This window comes from Apium graveolens, chromosome 8 (assembly GCF_009905375.1).
Source record: "Apium graveolens cultivar Ventura chromosome 8, ASM990537v1, whole genome shotgun sequence".
In the NCBI taxonomy this organism is placed as follows: Eukaryota; Viridiplantae; Streptophyta; class Magnoliopsida; order Apiales; family Apiaceae; genus Apium; species Apium graveolens.
This window is the reverse complement of record NC_133654.1, coordinates 142,360,409-142,383,058: the sequence shown is the minus strand read 5'-3', so window position 1 is coordinate 142,383,058 and position 22,650 is coordinate 142,360,409. Positions and strand designations below refer to the sequence as shown.

The following is a 22,650-nucleotide window of genomic DNA, read 5'->3' as shown; positions in this document are numbered from 1 at the left end:
TACTCCTAAATAAAATTAAGGGGCTAATTATACATTTAATAAAAATATTTAGCCCTAATTTTCCTAATTTTTGGGTATTAAAATTTAATTTATAAATATTTTATATATACAATATATATGCCAAAATTTCTCAAAAATTGTGAATATTGCAAAAATACAAAGAAATGGTATAAATAAAAGTCCTATAATTTTATAAAAATAAAAATGTGATTTTTGTGGGGTTTTTAACATCCAATGGGGCCCGGAAAAGTCATTTTTCGCAAAACGAGAAAATTTATAAAATATCTAGATGTTCAGAATAATGCGATGGTAAAAGCCGTTTGATGAAAAATAAGGCCCATTATTTTATTTGAAATACTGGCTTTAAAATCATGGTTTGGGTCGTAAAACGTTTGAAATGAAACCTATGAATACGAAATAAAACATCTTGAAAATACTTTAAAATACAGAAATGACACGGAATATACGTAACACGTAACAATTAGGGTTTAATAGATAATCACACATAAATGACACATTAACACACCTTATTTATTATAAATATAATATAATACAGACGTAAATATCACAGTCGTTACAATCTGGGACTCAGCTTTCCTTTCTTCCCAAACCTCATCACTCCTTTCCCCAGAGATACCTTCAATAGCACAGAATCTCCTACTTCGTATTCTCTATCCTTCCTGGTCTGGTCGGCGTACTTCTTTTGTCTGTCCATGAGTTGCTACCAGTCTTTTCCTGATGAGTCTCACCATTTCACTGGTCTGTTTGACTAATTCTGGCCCTAATATCTTGTGTTTTCCAACTTCATCCCAACATAGGGGAGAGCGACATCTCCTTCCGTAAAGAGCTTCATACGGAGGCATTCCTATGCTAGCGTGATAGCTATTGTTTTAAGCAAATTCGATCAGGGGTAAGTGGTCATTCCAATTTCCTTTGGAATCAAAGGCACACACTCGTAGCATATCTTCTAGGGTCTGAATAGTCCTTTCTCTTTGTCCATCAGTCTGGAGGTGGTAAGCGGTACTCATGTTTAGTCTGGTGCCTACACATTCCTGGGAGCTTCTCCAAAATTGAGAATTAAACCTTGGGTCTCTATCTGACACTATGGCTACAGGAACGCCGTGTCTCACTACAATTTCCTTCAAGTAAATATCCATCAACTTGTCTACGGTGTACCTTTCGTTGATTGGTAGGAAGTGTGCGGACTTGGTCAATCTATCTGTGATAACCCATATGGCGTCGTGATCGGTCTTTGTCCTTGGTAAGCCTGTCACAAAATCCATGGCTATATGCTCCCATTTCCATTCCGGAATTTCCAGGGGCCGTAATAGTGCACTAGGTCGCTGATGTTCCGCCTTCACTCTCTGGCATGTCAAGCACTTGCTGACCCACTCTCCTACTTCTCTCTTCATGTTAGGCCACCAATAATATTCCTTAAGGTCACGGTACATTTTTGTACTTCCTGGGTGGATTGAATATCTGGAGTTGTGCCCTTCGTGAAGCAGCTCATCCTTTAACTCATGCACATTTGGAATCCAAATCCGAGACGCATACCTGATGATCCCTTTCTCGTCCTTCTCGCATCTCACTTCTTCACCAGTCAATGTTCCTTTTTCTTCGCTCATCTTCTTTTCCTGACATACTCGTATCTTTTCAGTCAGTTTCGGCACTAGCGTAATCTCAAATAATCCTTCCGTTCTTTTACCGGTCATTTTCACGCCGATTTCCATTTTCTCGAATTCTTTAATTAACTCCTCTAATGTCATTATCATCTTGAGTATTTCCTTCCTACTAAGGGCATCAGCCACCACATTGGCTTTACCCGGGTGATACAAAATTTCACAGTCATAGTCCTTAATCAACTCTAACCATCTCCTCTGTCTCATGTTCAGTTCCTTCTTAGTGAAAATATATTTGAGGCTTTTATGGTCAGTGTAGATCTCGCATTTCTCACCGTATAAGTAGTGTCTCCAAATTTTCAGGGCAAACACTATGGCTGCTAGTTCTAGATCATGCGTCGGGTATCTACTCTCATACTCCTTCAATTGTCGAGAGGCATATGCTATAACTTTTCCGTGTTGCATCAGTACACATCCTAATCCTTTAAGCGATGTGTCGCTGTATATCACAAACTCTCCCTTTCCATCGGGAAGAGCAAGCACTGGTGCTGACACCAGCCTCCTTTTCGGCTCTTGAAAACTCTCCTCACATTTCTCTGTCCATACAAACTATTATGTCTTTCGGGTAAGTCTAGTCAGTGAAGCGGCTATCTTAGCAAAGTCTTGCACGAATATTCGGTAATATCCTGCTAAACCCACAAAACTCCTAACCTCTGTTGGGGTAGTTGGTCTTTCCCAATTGGATACCGCCTCTATTTTGGCAGGGTCAACTAAAACTCCTTTGCTACTCACCACATGTCCTAAAAACTGAACTTCTCTCAACCAAAACTCGCACTTCGAGAACTTGGCATATAATTTCTCATTCCTCAAGATTTCTAAGACTATTTCAAATGTTTCTGCATGTTCTTGCTATGTCCATGAGTAGATCAGAATATCATCTATAAAAACTATCACACATATATCCAGGTACTTTTTGAACACTCTGTTCATCTAATCCATAAAGGCTGCGGGTGCATTGGTTAACCCAAATGACATGACTAAGAACTCATAGTGCCCATACCTAGTGCGAAAAGCAGTCTTCGGTATATCTTCCAGTTTGATTTTTAACTGGTGATATCCTATTCTCAAATCTATTTTGGAAAAATGTACAGCTCCCTTGAGTTGGTCGAATAGGTCATCAATCCTGGGGAGAGGGTACCTATTCTTAATAGTCAGCTTATTCAGCTCTCGAGAGTCTATGCATAATCTCATGCTGCCATATTTTTTCTTTATGAACAGTACTGGTGCTCCCCATGGCAACACACTGGGTCTTATCATTCCATTATCTAATAACTCTTGCAGTTGAGAAGCTAGTTCCTTCATCTCAACTGGGGCTAACATGTATGGGGCCTCGTATACTAGTGCCGTTCCTGGTGCTATTTCTATAGCGAATTCTAGTTCCCTGTCAGGTGGCAACCCTGGTAAGTTCTCTGGGAATACATCCTCGAATTCGTTTACTACGGGTATGTCCTGTATATTAGGGACCTTCTTCTTGGTATCTATCACATAAGCCAAATAGGCCTCGTTTCCCTTCCTTAACAATCTTTTTGCTTGTAGCATGGTCAGAAATTTCTGTTTCTGTTGTTGACCTTTAAACACTACTTCTTTTTTATTCTGCACACTTATCTTTACTCTCTTCCGTTCACAATCTATTTGCGCTCCGTTACTGGATAACCAATACATTCCTAAGATTATATCAAATTCTCCTAACGCAAATGGGATTAAGTCAACCTCGAAGACCTTCCCTTCTAATTTCAACTTGCACTTAGGGTGTACTTGATTTACAGAAATTATTTCTTTATTTGCTATTTCCACTTGTAATATCTCGCGTAAGGGTATGGTGTTAAGTTTTAACTTTTTAGCAAAATCTAGAGATATGAATGACTTGGTTGCTCCCGAATCAAATAGGACATTTGCATGCTCGGAATTTAACAAAAGGGTACCTGCTATCACGTCAGTATTTCAAACAGCATCCTGAACAGTCATGTTGAAGGTCCTAGCAGCTGGGGGTCGGTTGGATGCATCTGTGCTCATACATGAGACTGGGGGCTTCATTATCGGGCAATCCTTCCTCATATTTCCTACTTTCCCATATTGGAAATATGTCTTGCTATATTGGGGACAGTTGTTGGCAAGGTGTCCGGGTTGGTCGCACCTGTAACATTTCAGAGGGGCTCTTGCCTGGGTGCACATCCCAAGATGTCTTTTTCCGCATGTCTGACATTCTGGTATTGGGGCACGTGGTTGGCTATGAAATGTTGCCCTAGATTGTCCGCCGCCCTGGCCAACACTCTCGCTTGGGGCCTTTCTGAATCCGGGGCCTCGCGCAGGTTGGGACACCACTCCCCTGACGAACCTGCTTGGAAGGCTCCTGTTCCCGGTTCCTATCCCTTGGCTTCCTATCTTCCTCTTCCTATTTTCCTTTTCCTTCACACTCTGCTCACTGCCAGCTTCAACAATCGAGGCTTTCTGCACTAAGGTGAAATAGTCTGTCAGCTTTAACACCGCCACTCGGTTTTGGATCCAATGTTTCAGACCAAGCTGAAACCTTCGCGCTTTCTTTTCTTCGGTATTCACGAACTCAGGCACAAATCTCGATAACTCAGTAAACTTGGCGTCATATTCTGCCACAGTCATCTTACCTGTTTCAACTCCAGAAACTTAATATTCATATGGGTTTCCATAAACCTAGGGAAGTACTTGTCTAAGAATAGTCGGGTAAATCTATCCCATGGGATCACAACATCAGTCTCTAGGTTTTGTTTGGACTCCCACCAGTAGTTAACTTCTCCTTTCAGCATGTAAGAAGCGAAAATAGTCTTGTGTCGTTCCTCAACACCTAGTATCTCAAAGGACTTTTCTATCTCTTTGAGCCAGGCCCATGCTTCAACGGGGTCGGCAAGTCCTAGAAACTCTGGGGGTTTGAGAGATTTGAAGGCCCTAAAGGCAGTAACTGCAGTCTATTGGGCAGTATGTTGCTGTGGTGGAATAGGCTATTAGTTCATATTTGCTCTTAGCAGTTCCATAAATTCATTTATGGGGTTCCCTTCCTTATGGGTATCCTCGGCCTCTTCTTCTACATATTCTTCCTCATCATATTCAATATAGTCTAGGTCCACTTCACTTTCTTCATTTACTACAGGGTCAGATCATTCCGTTGTTGGTTAACTGATTCTGCGGGCTGTGCCCTGGTTCCTCTTCTACGGGGTGACATTGTTCTGATAATGAAGATTTATCAACATAGTTGTAATTATAACAGATTAATTTATTCATGTGTAAGCATGTAATTTCTTATCTAGCATGTTTTTATAAAGTGCAATAATATGGACAACAATTTCTTGATAACTGCTTAGATATATATTTCATAAGGTCACTTACTTATATCTTGGGGAACAAAATAACTAGCTGAGTTCATACATGCCTGATTATAATACATCATTACTTGTCCTGAATACTGAAATGCAAATATATAAGCCGTGTACCCTGAAGGGCTAGGAACGCTATCTACTACTAGCTATCCTATCAAAATGGGTGACAAGTCACCCAACCTTCTTCAAGGTCCATATCTAGTTACTAGTCCCTCAGTCACTGTCACTGCGCGTGAGGTCACGCACCCTCCTCATCGCTCCTGCCAACATCAGCTCTGCATCAACTACCGGGATGTATCCTCCAATCGCTGTCATCCTCATCTGAACCCGGTATGGAGCTCGATCCCATCAATCTCTCTGCGGGCAATGGCTGGGGAAGCAGCTCTGAAGTCCCCTGGGTATCCTAGTCTGATGGCTCTCAGCTGTCAATTCCTGGCATAACTCCACAATGCGAGCAGATGTCGCAGTAATCTCAGCGTTAAGCTGAGCCACCATCCAGTCATGTACAGCTACATGTATGGTCACCGGGGGTGGTAGAGGTGAGTCTGGGTCGCTAGAGGATATGTCGTAAGCCTCGTAGACCTGTGCATATATCCCATCCTCGTCATCATCATCAATATAGGGCATAGGGATCTGAATTCCTGGGGGTGGGGTAGGAGAGCGAATAGTCGGGTGAGGGTACATCTCTACATCCCTCCAGCCTACGCCATCTCCCTGGGTCATCTCAACGTCATTAGCTATGGGGACAGGAAGGTCAGTCTCCGTAGGGTCATCATCTAAATCATCAATGGGTGGGTTCTCTGGCTCGGGAGTAGGGTCACGCTCAGGAACCATAACATCCTCAACAGGGTCAACCTCCCTCATAGGCTCCACTGGTACCTGACACAATAGGCAAGGTGTTACTAACTTAGAGTCGAAATTCCCTTGAGGGTAAAACTGTCAAGACTACCCGTGTTGCCCGACGACGAACTGGACTTGAGCTCTTATTGATTATTTTATTACTCTCACGTCTACATATTTTATATCCTATCGTTTCCAAGATTCGATAACCTAAGGCTCTGATACCATTTCTGTGGCGCCCCAAAATCCGGGGTCAGGAATCTCGGAGGCCACGTCATCTAAATTACACTACTAGAAAAAGTTGAATAGACATCGCCTCTTAGACATCCGTTGCTTCTGAAGCCGATGTAACATGTGTTTTCTACATCGGTTTTAGCTAACCGATGTCTTTTGTTAATATACACAGTGGTGTTTTAGCCCAACCGATGTTGTAAGTATAATTTAAAATTTACTGAAACGCGCCTTCCCCATTCCCCCTACTAAAATTTTGATTCCCTCTTTCAACTCCCTCATTTTTTCCTTAGTTTTTTTCATTTCCCCCTCTTTTCAACTTAACACTTAAAAACATAAATTAAAAATAGAATACAACAAAACATTAATCATAAAATCAAAGAAATAACTTTACTCTCTACTCTCTCTCTCGACCAAACACTCAAGAACTCGATTGAAAAGCAAGAATAGTGTACTCATCGCTGATGAAGATCTACAATCTTCGATTTCGACAAGCATATCTCCCCCAAATTTTCTCTCTCCAAGCTTCGTGGTCAAATACCAAAGCTTCGAGGTCAAAGATTCGATTTCAGTTTGGGGGTTTCGATTTCAGAGGTTTAAAAAGGTGAGAACCTCAAGAATTTAATTTCAAATTAGGGGTCTCAATTTAAAACCCTAATTTTTGAATTAGTTGAGGATATGTTAATTAGTTGAGGCTTTGTTTATGTGTGTATTAGGATTTATTTAGTACATTGATTAATTTCGTGATTGTCTCTTTGTTTTATTTTGAGATTTGGTTTATAAGTCCGCACATCATGAGTTTCCCCGGTCGAAATTCATTGTGGTCGGTCCCTGATCCCAAGTCCTGATGCAATTTCTTGATAGTCTTTTAGGGCATAATTAGCTTTTTTTTAGGGCAGAGATTAGCTTTTTTTTAGGACATGGTAATTTTTAGGTAGTGACTTCCTTATACTTGTACTATTTTTGATCAATCGTATTGTTTATCCCTTAATTTTTCTGCAACTACTTTGAATTGTGATTGAATCCTTTGCAGGATCTTTTGATGTCGGATTTTCCTTTCTGGAAAATGAATTTCAAAGTGAGTATTCAAAGAGGGTATATGGCGAGAGTTTGGATGCTCAGGTTACTGCTTTGACAGATTAGAAAGTGCTAGTCTTGGATGGCACGGGCAGGTTAAATTGTTTCACACAATCTGTTTCTTTATATTGATACTGCATATTTTGATGATTATGTCCTAAACTTTTTTTCATATATTATAATATCTTACAAATTCTTATAAAAGTTTTATCTGAAAGAGAGTATATAGTTTAACTTAACGTCTATGTAAATTGATGATATGTTTTGTAGCCAGATCCATTTCTATGCTCCATCAATGATGTGAAAGTCAACAATGGAGTTGATCAAAGGGCACGTAATGTTGTACCTGGTATAGAGGTAAGATGGTTGACTGTGTGTCTTAAAAAGTTGAACTATCATTCCTTGAAGTTTTTCTTGACACTCTTGGTCCAGAAGATAATTATCTGATAATTATAGGGATTCCTGAGACAAAAATTATCTGGCCAAGGGCTTGCATTCATAGTTCGTGGTGGATCTGGTATGGTTTCTGATTTACCAATAATATTTAGAATGAGTCCAGATGAAGGCTTTTTTAGCGGTCTAAAAAGGAGAAAAATTGTTGTTAGGGCCTGTTATATATAAAAGACATAGCTTAGATTTGAAGTGGCATGGGATTCTAGGTTTCCCATTATCTTGCCTGAAGTAACAACTAAGTTTTGAATATTTCAGTATTTACCTTTCTCGTTTGCAATAACTTAGAAAGATCAAGAGGTTGTGACTTTATTGAACTGCCGCATTTAATATTTTTCTTGAGGAATAAAAATATTTTGTAAAAATAATTGCAATCATTTCCCACAAGCATCAGATCTCCGCCCCCTGTAATTTTTGAGTAGTGTACACAACTCTGATTTATGTTCTAATTGGTTTATCTAGAACTCTTCGTGTATTTTCAAGAGTTTTATTCCCTCTTTGTCTGGTTTTACTTGTGCGGAAAAGTCTTGAGGTAGGTGAAGTCCTTGTTGTTGATGTGTCCAGCATCATCGCGCTGTCAGGAACAGTGGATGTACATATCAAATTTAATGGTCGCATGAGAAGGGTGGTGTTTGGGGTAATCTTCTTATTATCTAGTTTACTGTTATTATTTACTTTTGTACGCCTTTTACATCCAATGAAGAAATACATAATATGTTATTTCTCAAACTTTTAGCAATCAGTCAGCTGGTAAATATATTTATCCAAATCTATCCAGCCACGTAGTACAAGTTGAAAAATCTAGGGAAGTGAAATCACTTGACTATTTGGGCTTTGTTTTATAGTGGAATTATTTTAATATCAGATCTCTGTCCTATTATGCATCATACTTTATTCTCAAAAGAATGAAGAAAATTTACAGGTAGTAAAAGTTATGTTCAGTGATCACCATCGCTTTAATAATTTTCCCATTGAACATGTAATTCCTGGATGGCATGAACACTGGACATCAAACAAAGTATACGATGGGGACATGATTGTGCTTCAGGGTTAAGAGAAGGTGTTCCTTTCAAAGTCAATGGAAGGTTTTACTGATGTCAACAAGGAGTACACAAATATTACTTTTACACCCACACAAGCTGATTGTTTGGTCCTGGCATTCAGAAATTGGCTTAGACGACATGGCAATAGCCAACCTGAGTGGTTTCGACAGGTACTACATTTAATATTCAACGTGGTTATAATTTGATTTCTTGAACACATACAAGCATAAGCTATTTGATATTATTTGCATTGTTAATGTACCGGGACATGCAACTCCAATAAAAGAACAAGATTATGGATGTGTGGGGGAGCAAGGCAAGAGTATGTGAATTATTTGAGTGTGTGTATGAAAGAAATTAGACATCTGTTTAGTTGCTAGCAACGTTAGAATTTTTATTCAACAAATTACAGTATGAATTTTTAGTTGTACTGTAGGGTGAGAATGTAGTAACAGCTGTGGCGCCCTCCAAACCCGGGTCAGAAGTTTGGGGTCCACACAAACACCTTAATTATAACCTGCTTATAAAAATAATAAAGATAATAATAATATATGCAATGACCCTACTTACCAATCACCACGGACCGCAACAGGTTAAAGTATGCACACAAGCCAAACACACTATATATTACAAACCGTTCAAATCCCAACTATTTCAAATTTAAACTGAGTATTAAATATTATTACAAACTTTTAAAAACTTAAATTATTCCAAAAGAAGCCTACTAGCTCAGCTTTCTCAACCTGAACCCCTAGCTCTCGCGCTGGACTGGGGATCCTCTTTACCAACTGGTTCCTTTTTAACTGGAAAGAATATAAACAACATTGCACAAATGAGCTAACTAGCTCAGCAAGTCACAATGACAAAACTGAGAATAATGATCATCAGGTGAATATGTTTATGATATCAAGTGAACAATGGATTATGATTTAGAATTGGATATTATACTTTTAATTTAAAAACCAAGGTTAGGCTGCTGATCAGTCACGCACTAACCCCGAGCAAGGCACACAGCATTGCTCTAACTACTAGATCCAAGGCACACATTGGCCTAACTTGACCATTATATGGTCTGACCACGAATCTGGTCCACAATTTTATAAAAACAATCCAATTCTAACATAATAACAGAATATGCAATAATAAACAATAACCGAAATCATTAACAACAATAAATGTTTAACAATGAAAGGGTTTAAATCCTTGTAAGGATCAACAAGGTACTTTTAAAGCTTGAATGCTGGGTAATGAAAGAATTGGATAACAAAGGAAACAACATTTCAGGGTTTCAAGGATTTGGTCTTTCAAAGCATAAGATATCATGGATTGAGTATATAATAATTCAGTTCAGTGTCTGGTATTTAGTTTGTATGTATTTGTGGAGTAGTATCGTAGATTTATGGTTCTTGTTTGGGTATACAATAATCAATGGATTAGAAAGAATATGGTTCATAGCTCAAGAACAATAACTGAAATCAGGATTTAGGTTTCCGTGCTTCAAAGCACTTGCAATGTCAACAAGACTGTCAAAAATTACAATATCTCGAGAGAGTTCAGAACACTTGCCTGATATTAGCTTACTATCCTGCACTTGCTTTCAATCACAATCGTCTTACTCCTCAACTACCTGTTTCCCTTTCCTACGCCTTGCCTCTTCTGCTCACATATCATAAGCATCTATCAATCATCAACTCACAGGATTCTATTCAACACATACTTCTATCTACCCTTCGTTTTACCCAAATCCGATTAACGGATTGAAATCTATGCAATAACCAAGTAAACACCGAATATATAGACCGATAGTCAAACAACAGGTCACGTATAACACATAATACATCACGTAATCAATGACATATCATCTATAAAGAAGTCTCGGGTCATAAATATGCTTTCGGGTATTTAAAATGGTTTTTAAAACATTTTTCGAAATTAAAACGGGTCGTTGGATCAATTTCGGGTTAATAAACAGGGTTCGGTTGGCCCATTCTGGCTCCGAAATAATTTTAGAATAATTATCGAGCCTTGGAAATAATTTAGAATAATATTTTAAAGCTCGAAACTATTTTTCAGAATTTTTAAATCATTTTTAAATAATTAAATCTAATTAAATAACTAATTAAAATCAATTAATAATTAATTAAATCAATTAATCAATTAATTTTCGAATTAATTAACCAATTAATCAATTATAAATTAACTAAAATTAATTAACTAATTAATTCAGATTTATTTGTGAATTAAAAATAATTTTCGGAATTAAAATAATAATTTTCAGAATTTTCAGAAATTAAAAATGAATTTTTATAATAAAAATAAATAGGAAATATGATTTTTAAACATTTTATAAACAGGAATCCTATTTTTGAAAACTTTGCAAACTATAGGGACTAAACTTCACCATCTTCAAAAATACAGGGACTAAACTGCAATTTTGCAGTTTCAGTCGCCGAAAAATCGGGGGTGGCCGGAGAAGACGATCCCGGCGTCCTCACCCCACCAACACCTCCAGATCAACACTACACAACACCAGGAACTTGTTCATGCATTCAAAACATTCTAATCATCCCTGTTCTGGCCGGAAATTGGCAAAGAACATCGCCGGTTTCCAGCGAACATCGCAAATCTTTAAAACACAACTCCCTTCGATTCAAGCATCCTCTGTTAACGAGCTATATATCAATCGATTGCAAATTTTATAAGGAACACAACCCACTATAAATCAACAGTTAATAACCCTTGAATCAAAACCCCCAAATTTCCATTGAAAACATTCATACGGGTTATAAACCCTAATTTTGAAATTCGAAAATTAAACCCACTTTTGAGCATGTTATTGAACTCCAAATCAGACGTATGACATATGAAAATCATCAGGAAAACAAGCTCTACAACATGCAATCATCAAATCATACAAACAATCATCCGAACAAAATTCATATTTTTAATAAAATAAATTCGAAAATAAATAAATTTTTAGAAAAATAACCTTGATTTCTGCAGTGAAACAAAGCTCAGAATCTGATAGAACACCTCAAATCCTTCGTTTTGGTTACTCAAGCTTTAAAAACAGAGATCGGTAACGCCTTCGTTTTGCTGTTTGATTCTTAGAACAGTTTTAAGAAATTAGGGCTTTTCTCTGAAAATTATATAATTAACTATCTGCAAATGATTTTCATACGAAATAAAATACGGTAAAAGGCTATTTATAATTATGGAAAATTTGTATCCCGTTGGATCATTCCGGATATAAAACGGTATGTTTATTTATAAAAACTGATCCAAACGGTATCGGTTTTCGGGATAATTATCCATATTAGTATAATTTGTACTGCGGTCTTGGTCTCAGCGCCTGGTTACACGTATTACGATGTGATAATTGGGATAGTTTAATAAAAAGCTCCCGTTTATCGAAAATACGGGTTTTATTGATTTACCGAAACGAATATTGTATCGAAAATGTTGCGCCGGGACCCGCGCAGGACAAACCGTAAGCCGGATCGAAAAAGTCGAAACATGGAATATGCTCGAAATATTACAATTAGGTTAGGAAGGAGTTCTCGAACGAGTTTCGGGTTCCAAAAACGTAACAACGGTTGACGTCGGTTGGTTCCCGTTTTTATAAAATAGATTTTAATTACCCGGAAAAATATTTTAGAAATTTCATATGATTCTTATAAATCCATAAACCAAAATAAAAATAATTAGGAAGATATGACAATTATCTATATTTTATTTTGGACATATAAAAATTAAAATACTCAATTAATATTATTTTTGAATATTCAAGTAGAGATAACACTTAACAATTAACTCACAGAATAGATACTGAACACACATAATAATTATATAATAGCAAAAATAATTACACGATATATCCCGGATATTACATCTTTCCCCCTTAAAAGGATTTTGTCCTCAGAATCTCTAAGAAAACAAATGAGGGTACTTTTCTCTCATATCACTTTCTAACTCCCAGGTTGACTCTTCAACCTTTGGGTTTCTCCACAATACTCTTACTAACTTTACCACTTTATTTCTCAATACTTTCTTTCTTGCCTCTAGAATCTCTATCGGACTCTCTACATATGATAAATCTTCCTGAAGCTCTATTGGCTCATATTCTATTACATGCCTGGAGTCTGGATTATATTTCTTGAGCATCGATACATGAAAACATTGTGAATGTCCTCCATGTGCGGAGGTAACGCCAATTCGTAAGCTACTTTGCCAACGCGCTTTAGGATCTCAAAAGGTCCGACATATCTTGGGCTTAGCTTCCCTTTCTTTCCAAACCTCGTTAGTCCTTTCCATGGTGATACTTTCAGTAGTACCAAGCTTCCTTCTTCAAATTCCATGTCTTTCCTTGATTGGTCTGCATATTTCCTCTGACGATTTTGAGCGGCTATTAATCTTTTCTGGATAAGTTCAACAACTTCCTTTGTCTGCTGTACCAGTTCAGGTCCAAGTATCTTGCGTTCTCCTACTTCGTCCCAATATATTGGAGATCTACATTTGCGTCCATAAAGGGCTTCATAGGGTGGCATTCCAATGCTGGCATGATAACTGTTGTTGTAAGCAAACTCTACCAGAGGTAAATGTTCGTCCCAACTTCCTTTGAAATCAATCGCACAAACACGTAACATATCCTCGATTGTCTGGATCGTTCTTTCACTTTGGCATCATGATTAGCCCTTGTCCTTGGTAATCCAACTATGAAATCCATGGTAATATGTTCCCACTTCCACTCTGGAATCTCCAATGGCTGTAGCAATCTGCTTGGTCTTTGATGCTCTGCTTTAACTCTCTGACAGGTATAACATTTACTAACCCATTCCGCAATTTCTCTCTTCATATCTGGCCACCAATAATTCTTCTTTAAATCTCTGTACATTTTGGTACTCCCTGGATGGATGGAATATCTTGAACTATGTGCTTCTTGTAAAATTTCATTCTTTAACTCCGTCACTGGTGGAATCCAGATTCTAGATGAAAATCTCAAAATGCCTTGATCATCCTTCTGCGTGCATAATTCTTCACCTACCAAACGATTTATATCTTGATCAATTACATCTTTCTGACATTTCTTTATTTTCTCCAACAACTCCGGCTGGAAAGTCATACTGTACACTTTCGCTTCCTTAGGTTCACAAACTCTAATTTCCAATTCCAATTTCTGAAATTCCTTATATATATCTTCAGGTCCTGATAACTCATTTAACTTTTCCTTCCGGCTTAATGCGTCTGCCACCACGTTTGCCTTACCGGGATGATAATTAATCGAGCAATCATAATCCTTGATTAATTCTAACCATCTCCTTTGCCTCATATTAAGTTCCTTCTGGGTAAATATATATTTCAAACTTTTATGATCCGTGAAAATCTCACACTTTTCTCCATACAAATAATGTCTCCAAATCTTCAAAGCAAAAACTATAGCTGCTAGCTCCAAGTCATGAGTTGGATACTTTTGTTCGTGTGGTTTCAATTGCCTTGACGCATACGCAATCACCTTGTCGTGCTGCATAAGAACACATCCTAATCCTTTGTAGGAAGCATCGCTATAAATTACGAAATTCCCTTGATCGTCTGGAAGTGACAACACAGGTGTTGTGATTAATCTCCGCTTCAATTCCTGAAAACTTTCTTCGTACTTGTCATTCCATATAAACTTTTCATTCTTTCGTGTAAGCTTTGTTATTGGTGTGGCAATCCTTGAGAAATTCTGAACGAATCGTCGATAATATCCTGCCAATTCCAAGAAACTTCTTACCTCAGTGGGTGTTCTCGGTCTCTCCCAATTCGTAATTGCTTCGATCTTTGCCGGATCCACTTTGATCCTTTCGTTACTGACTATGTGTCCTAAGAACTGAACTTCTTGTATCCAAAACTCACACTTCGACAATTTAGCATATAACTTCTTTTTCCTTAAAATCTCCAAAATTGTCCTTAAATGTTCTGCATGATCCTCCTCCGTCTTTGAATAGATTAAAATATCGTCTATAAATACTATAACGAACTTGTCCAAATATTCCTTGAAAATTCTGTTCATCAGGTCCATAAACGCTGCTGGGGCGTTGGTCAATCCAAAAGACATCACTAAAAACTCGTAATGTCCATACCTTGTTCTGAAAGCTGTCTTTGGTATATCTTCTGGTTTGATCTTCAGTTGATGATATCCCGATCTTAAATCGATCTTGGATAAATACTTGGCATCCTTCAATTGGTCAAACAAATCATCAATTTTGGGTAACGGATACTTATTCTTGATTGTCAACTTGTTGAGCTCCCTATAGTCGATGCACAGTCTCATGCTTCCATCTTTCTTTTTGTAAAATAATACCGGTACACCCCACGGAGATACGCTGGGTGTAATAACCCCAATTTTTGGGAAATTTTTGAAACCCTTATGAATAGTGTTTTTGCTGAATGAGAAAACTTTTCATGCCACACTATGTAGGGGTTCTGATATGGATATTCTGAGATTTTATTAGTACTTTATATGGGATATAAGTGTATGTAAAGATCGTCAGAATCCAAATCCGAACACTTTGATTTTCCCGGAAATACACTAGATACGGAGAGAATTGAGTATAAGGTAACAGGATAAAAAGGATTTAAATTAAAGGATTATAATAGAGGATCATAAAAAAAGGAATATAATGTATTGAGAAAGGTTAAGGGAACCTAAGTAATAAGATCTCGGGTATGATCCTTCAAACGATAAACGAGAACGAAAGTTAAGCGAACCGTATAACAGATCAGCGGTCATTAGGCAAACAATTAGGAAGTTAATCAAAGGGATTAGAGAGAGTGATGTCACCCAACCAATGAGAGGAGGACAAAGAGGGAAGGATGACATCACAATATGATATAGGCATGACATGGGAAGGAAGGAGATGTGGTGGCTTTTTAACCACACAAAATCAAGGGCAACTAGGTAATTAACTAAAACAAACACAAAAATCAAACCAACTAAGCCAAGCAAATCATTTTTCATCAAAATCAAAAAGAAACCAAGGCATTGTTCTTCATACTCTCGGCTTTTTACTATTCCAAAGGCAAGGAATTTCAAAACTCAAGATCCAAGCCTCCTAAATTGGTAAGATAATTCCCTAATCATCCTCATGCTTAGTTAGGGCTATATCATGAGTTTAAGCCATCAATTCCTTCTCAATCTTCTTCATTTAATCAAAGAAGAAGACAATGAATAGTGTTTTCAAGTTTTTAACTTGAAATTTTTCTTGATTTCCTTGATGATCCAAGCATTCCTAAGACTTCTCAAAGCTTCTTAAGGCTTCCTAGCTCCTCCCACCACTTCAAGGAAGGTATATCATCTCCAAACCCTAGATTCCTATGTATTATAAGATGATTTTGATTAGTAGGGTGATATTGTAGCTTGATGTTGGTGATTTAGAGTTTGGGATTGAAATGGAATTGAAATGGAATGGTAAATGTTGTTGTTTTGATTAAAAGAACTTAAGTATGGTTAAAGTTAAGCTTAGGCATAAGTATGAATGTTAAAATTGAATTGGTTGGGGTTGTTATGATGTGATAAGGATGGAGGTGGGTTGTATGTTGGATTTGAGGTTGAATTGGGTTGGTTTTGAATGGTTTAAAATTGGGAAATCGCGTAAACATAGTCGTCGTAACGTCCGATTTTCTTTAGACTGTTTTTGTGCATAACATTAGGACCCGAGAACCCCCTGCTAGATTATGACTATTGCCATGTTTAGATAGCTCATGTTACGAGCTTCGTTTTGATATGTAGTTCGTTCAATTCCGATGCACGGTTTAGGAGAAACGGCCAATTCATGTAACGGCATTTCGCGAACGAAACTTTTCCCCTCGCCTTACTTTGAAACATAGGTTAAAGACCAAAATGGGTTAATTAATGTATGAAACATTTATGGTAAGTGTGTTAGGCAGTTGGTAAGACACTCGCGAAGGAATCGCCTTAAAACTCGTAAAGGTTAAATTATTAAAAATGGTGGAGCCGAGGGTACCCGAGTGACTTAAGCGAGTCAGTAAGCGCAAAACAAGCGCTAGAGTCTAAGTTAGTTAAAGTATAGATTTACAAGTGACTTTGGTTTAATTCCAACTTACCTGTTGTTTATAGGTTACCAGACTCGTCCCGAGCCTTTTATCACCCCAAGTCGCTCAGGCAAGTTTTCTAACCGTTATAACTGTTGTTGTGATGTATATATGTATTTACATTATCTTGTGATAGATGCATGTTGGTTAATTAGCAAATGTCGCAATATATTGAAGCATGCTGCTATGGTATATATATATATGCATGCCTGTTTCGTATTCTTTCCATATATATCTGTTGATTCAGTTGATAATACCTATGCTAGAGGATAGCGGTAATTTACATATACCCTTAGTATAGGGACCCAAAGGTGAAAATATTTTCTAAAACCGGGAGTCGAGGATCCCGAGTAGATTTTGTATATATGGATATAAATATATATATATATATACTTATATATATATATGGTCATAGTTTTCAAAACTATTAATCGAATAAGGTTTATTCGATAACTTTAACTTTATTTTATTATTGAATATTATTTCGAATATTATTCGAAGGCTTATGACTCCTTTATATTAAATGAATATTATTTTGAATATTCATTCGAGGGCTTATGACTCTTTTATATTATTTATTGAATATTATTTGAATATTCATTCGAGGGCTTATGACTCTTTTATATTATTTATTGAATATTATTTGAATATTCATTCGAGGGCTTATGACTCAGTTTATATTATTTTATTTTTTTTTTTGACGAAGCTCAGTTTATATTATTTAATGAATATTATTTGAATATTCATTTGAGGATCTATGACTCCGATTATTTGCTGAGATATATTCTTTATTTTATTAAAGAATAAGGTGTCAATAATCAAACTTATTTTCGATTATTCAAATAAAGATAGTACTTTCATATAAGTATATCTTTGGTTATTTAATACTCGTTTCAAGTATAAGTTTTAATACTTCTACTTCAATTATTTTTATAAAGATTATTCTTTATGGGAATATTATTTAAATAATAATATTCAGACATTTTCTAAATATTCTGGGGACTGATTTACTTTATTAAATCAGCTTTACTCCAAACACTCTTTAAAGTGTTTCGAGTCTTCAAAATGATTTTTAAAAGTTAGAGCGGATCCCAAAACTCATTTTTATATTTAAGATCTTCCTTTTTAAGGGGATTTAAATACTCGCTCAAAACCTGAGGGATCCGGCTCTGTGGTGTATTTTATATTCGCAACACGGTTGCAGTTTTGGTAAATGAATTGATTACTTACCCAACGTTCGGGAAGTAAGTCCATCTATTGAGTCGGCATAAGCAACATGGGCTCAGTGGGCATCCATGATAGTGTAAGTGGCTCAGTGGGAGTCCATCAAATGCATAAGTGGCTGAGTGGCAGTCCAGCATAAGGTCCTATTACGACCAGGGTGATGACCAGTGGGGAATTCGTCCATCTACTAGTAGAAAAGGTTACTTATGGGTATCTTTGCCTGATCAGCAAGATATCTGGTTTATGCCAAATTCTTTTCCTTTCCAAATTTATTGGATATTGCAATTCTGTTCATACTTCACATGACAGAGGTTTTCAGGAAATGTAGAAAGGAAGATGTATATGTGGATATATCTATATATATCAGAATTTAATGAAGTATATCATAACTTCATTTCCTTTAATAATATTTTGAAGATTTAATCTATTCAAATCTTGTCTTGTAGTCTCATCTATGTGATGAACTGTTGAAAGCTCATTATACTTTGAACAATGGCAGTTCAAGTAGCTTTATAAATGATATAAGTGTAGGGAAGTATTTGGTAACTTCATCTTTTAAACTTATATCTAGTTAATAATTGTCTTATGAATGACAAAGATTTTCAGAAAAATGTTGAGACAAGGTTAGATATATGAGATCACCTTGCAACGATATTTTTATACAGTTATACACTGGAACTCTGTGTATATTATGCATGGAAGAGGACTTCCAATATTTTAAAAAGTATGTATGTATATATACTGAATATTTGGCGACTTCATCGCATTAAGATATCAAACTTGGTTCATTTCTTTTGACCAAGACTTTCATGAGTACTATGAGAAGGCTCATATTGTTAATCATTATACATATTATTTTGGTGGGCTTGCTGCTCACCCTTGCTTTCTTCTTTCATCACACAATAACAGATAAAAAAGATGAACAGGACTAAGCTCCCAATTCGCAGGCAGATAGGAAACATTCTGCAGTTTCCTGTAGGCGTGGATGTCGTTGTAGCTGAGGTAGGAACTACCAATAGGCTAGGTTTTCAACTTATGATGTACCAGACTTATGTATAACTATGAATTGTAATAATGGCAAAGAAATGTAAATTTATTCAGAAAACCTTTTAAGGTGTATTGGCAGATAATTGTGGAATAAAGTGACCTGTGATTATTTTTGGATGTTCATCTCTGAGACTATAACGTGTGGTGTGTGTGTTTATTGTGGGGTCACAGTACAGAGTAGTTGATTAATTATTAAGATTGGGTGTTATTAAGGGAAATGGAACTCGTGACAACCCGGATCCCCGACCCCGGATTTGGGGGTGTTACAGAAGTGGTATCAGAGCTAAGCGTTATAAACCTCAGAGATGATGTGACGTTAAGATAATAACTAAGATAATAAGAACTCTTGCCAAGTTCATAGTCGGGCTACCTAACGTAGTACTGACAGTTAAAACCCTTATGGGAACCCTTATAAATATCGTGATAGAAGAGTAGTTCGTTATCGTATATGGTAGCGGGACTCCGAACCCTGAGGTTGAGGAGCAACAACGCGATGATGTTTTATTACTAATTGGAGATCGGATTGTGGATCCGATAGAGCGTCCTAACGCAGGACCGGATGATGTTCATATTGAGGATGTAGCGGTTGAGGATGTTGTCCTAGAAGGGATTGTTGCTGAGGAGGATCCCGTGGAGGATCCTAAGAAGAATGAATAAAGGACCACTGAGGAATTGATGACCATGGTTAGGGAAACTACCAGAGGTAGGATTGGCCGGTCACTACCGGAGGTTCGTTCAAGTTTGTACAGATAGTAGCCCCTTTAACGCGGCTTACTCGTAAGACTGAGAAGTTTGAATGGACAGAGAAATGCGAGAACAACTTTTAAGAACCGAAGCAAAGGTTGGTGACGTTCCCTATGTTGGCGTTGCCGGATGGAAAATGAGATTTTGTGATGTGTAGTGACGCTTCACATAAGGAATTAGGGTGCTTCATATACAGCACAGCAAGGTAATCGCGTACGCGTCAAGACAATTAAGGGAATATAAAATTCGATATCCCCACCCATGAGCTTGGGCTCGTGGCAATAGTTTTTCCCTAAAGATTGGAGGCACTACTTGTATGGAGAGAAGTGCAAGATTTACACAAACTATAGGAGCTCTAGTACATTTTTACGTAGAAAGAGCTCAACATACGCCAGAGGAGGCGGTTAGAGCTAATCAAGAATTATGATTGGGAGATTCTTTATCATTCGGGGAAAGCCAATGTGGTGGCTGATGACCTTAGTAAAAAGGAGAGACCCAATATGATAACGTCTTTGGGATAGTTTATAAGAGATTTTGAGAAAATGGAAATAGAAGTGAAGGTAACTGGAGCCGGTACCGAAAAGCTGTTTGAGATTGCAATACAGACCGAATTTTTGGAAAAGAACATATTGCGTCAGAAAAAGTGATGAATGAAGGCAGAGAGTCAATGACTGGAGAAGAGATCCACACCGAGAAAGATGATAAGGGGATAGTGAGGTGTTCCTACAGAAATTGGGTTCCAAAAGTTCAAGAGCTTAAGGATGAGAACTTAGATGAGAGCCATAGTTTGAGGAATAAGATTTAGGGAAAACCCTGAATGTGATAGTCAGGGAGGTTGCCATCAAGAAAGAAAGAACCCATAACATAATAGAGTGGAAAACAAGGTTTTTAATGTATAAGATAACCCCGATTATGGGAGAAGGTTGAAACATTTCATACTAAGGAAACAGAAAGTCGAGTAAGGAAAGGAGACCCGAGATGGTACTCCTATACGACAATTTATGGACCAGTCTAGACAGAACTTAGACTATTATCCCCAACCACCACCCTGAGGAAACAATGCGGTGAGAAATTCTTTCAGGACCTTTAAGTCGCTAAGCTCTCAGAGTTCCAAGGAACAAGCTGACCCGGTCGAGGCAAGAGCCTGGCTAAAGGAAATACATGAATCATTTGAGATTCTAAATGATTGACGAATCACAAAAGACTATTTTTGTCACTTACCCTCCTAAGAGAGAGGCCACCTTTTGTCACTTACCCTCCTAAGAGAGAGGCCACCGGCTGGTGAAAGGCCAAGGAAGGCACGGAGCAAGAGATTATAATAAACTGATTTAAGTTCAGACAATTATTTTCGGGAAAGTACTTCCCAAGGTTATGGAGGTAGTGTAAAAGCTTTGGAGCTAGAACAAAAGCGGATGAGTATGATGAATTATGAATCTAAGTTATAAAAGTTATCAAGATTCGTTCTGAGGACACGAATCCAGAATGACGGGATATTTGAAATCAATGTTTATGTTGTGTTGATTCATGAAATAATGATAAGAGAAAGGAAAATAAAAAGAAAGTGAAGTGGAAAGGAATATAAAGGCAATAGAGTTTGAGGAATGATAAGGAAGTTGGGTATGAGGAAACCCTAAAGACTCGTAGCAATAGAAATAGAAAAGTATGTAATCTTCAGGATGAGGGTGATTCACCATGAGTTAAATTGATGGTTGAAGGCATAAGAGATAAATATATTTTATCCCCTGTAAGTTGGGAGGATTTGAGGAAACCTTGAGATAGTTCGAAGGATAAATATTGAGACGCGGATAGACTGAGGAGACAAGGAAGTAAGAAATTAGGAAAATTGGATGAAGGAAGTGACCTTCAAGAATGTGAAGTGTAAGACCGGTGGCTTGATACCCAGGAAGGGAGACGCCAGGTATAAAAGATATCCCAACATTGAGATGACTGTTGAGATTAACAACAAAAGTAAATAAGGATTTATTAAGAAGAAGTTCACGTTGAACACGACCAATATCTTCCAGATCATCCATGTGATCATTACCAAATCAGGAAAGAAAAGCGGATAACCATTTGTATCTTTTGGAGGCCATGTGGATTGACCTTAACTTGAATAAAGATGCTATTGTGAAATTCGGTATAGACTATCGAGGTGGAAATGATTGAATAAGATACCCTTATCAGGGATATATGACTTTTTTTATCCATGGAAGGATGCTTGTACCTTTTTAAAGGTGGAATTAAGGATAGAATATCGGTAACTTAAAACGAATCCTAGGGGAATGCATAAAGGTTGGCATTTCACCCTTAATAGGGATAGTATGAGTTTTGACAGTATGAATTGGAAAGGATTAAGGTAATAATAACCTTTAAGGATCAGTGGAGAAATTTTTCAGAAGTATATAGATAATGGTTCTAGTATTAGTAAATGGTATTTTGATATGCCCTGTATATAGGGAATACAGGAGGAACGATTGAAGGATAACCTTAGAGGGTTTACAAGGAGAAAGGAAATATTCGAAATTCTCAAGAATAAAAATGTTAATAAAGTAAATATGACATAATTATAATGATGCCAAGTGGGGCACGTGTTAAACCACGAGAAAGTATGGATCGAACCAGTAATGGTCGAAATTGTTCAGGGCAATTAGGACTTAAGATAAAAGATGTTCTAAGTATGATTGAGAGTCAGTCGTGACAGTGATTAACCTCTAAAGACTGAGGCAATAACTTATGGAAAAATGGTGATATTTTTTTTACTTATCAGATTTTAAGGAAAACATCTTCACATAAGCTGTGATTGAAATGAGGTAGAAAATTATTTGGAGGTGGTTAAAATGACATTGACTGTAAGGAAATTTTACTATCAGGAAA

At 37.2% G+C, this 22,650-nt stretch overlaps 1 protein-coding gene across 1 annotated transcript in view; it reads left to right on the top strand.

Moving 5' to 3' along the window:
- The window catches only part of LOC141680042 (uncharacterized), a 91,189-nt gene that overhangs the window by 55,521 nt on the left and 13,018 nt on the right, over window positions 1-22,650 (top strand). The window contains exons 2-6 of the mRNA XM_074486373.1: window positions 7,131-7,219; window positions 7,445-7,531; window positions 7,631-7,691; window positions 8,110-8,261; window positions 9,104-9,117. Coding sequence (XP_074342474.1) covers window positions 7,131-7,219; window positions 7,445-7,531; window positions 7,631-7,691; window positions 8,110-8,261; window positions 9,104-9,117 — 403 coding nt within the window. The remainder of the gene's footprint in view (window positions 1-7,130; window positions 7,220-7,444; window positions 7,532-7,630; window positions 7,692-8,109; window positions 8,262-9,103; window positions 9,118-22,650) is intronic.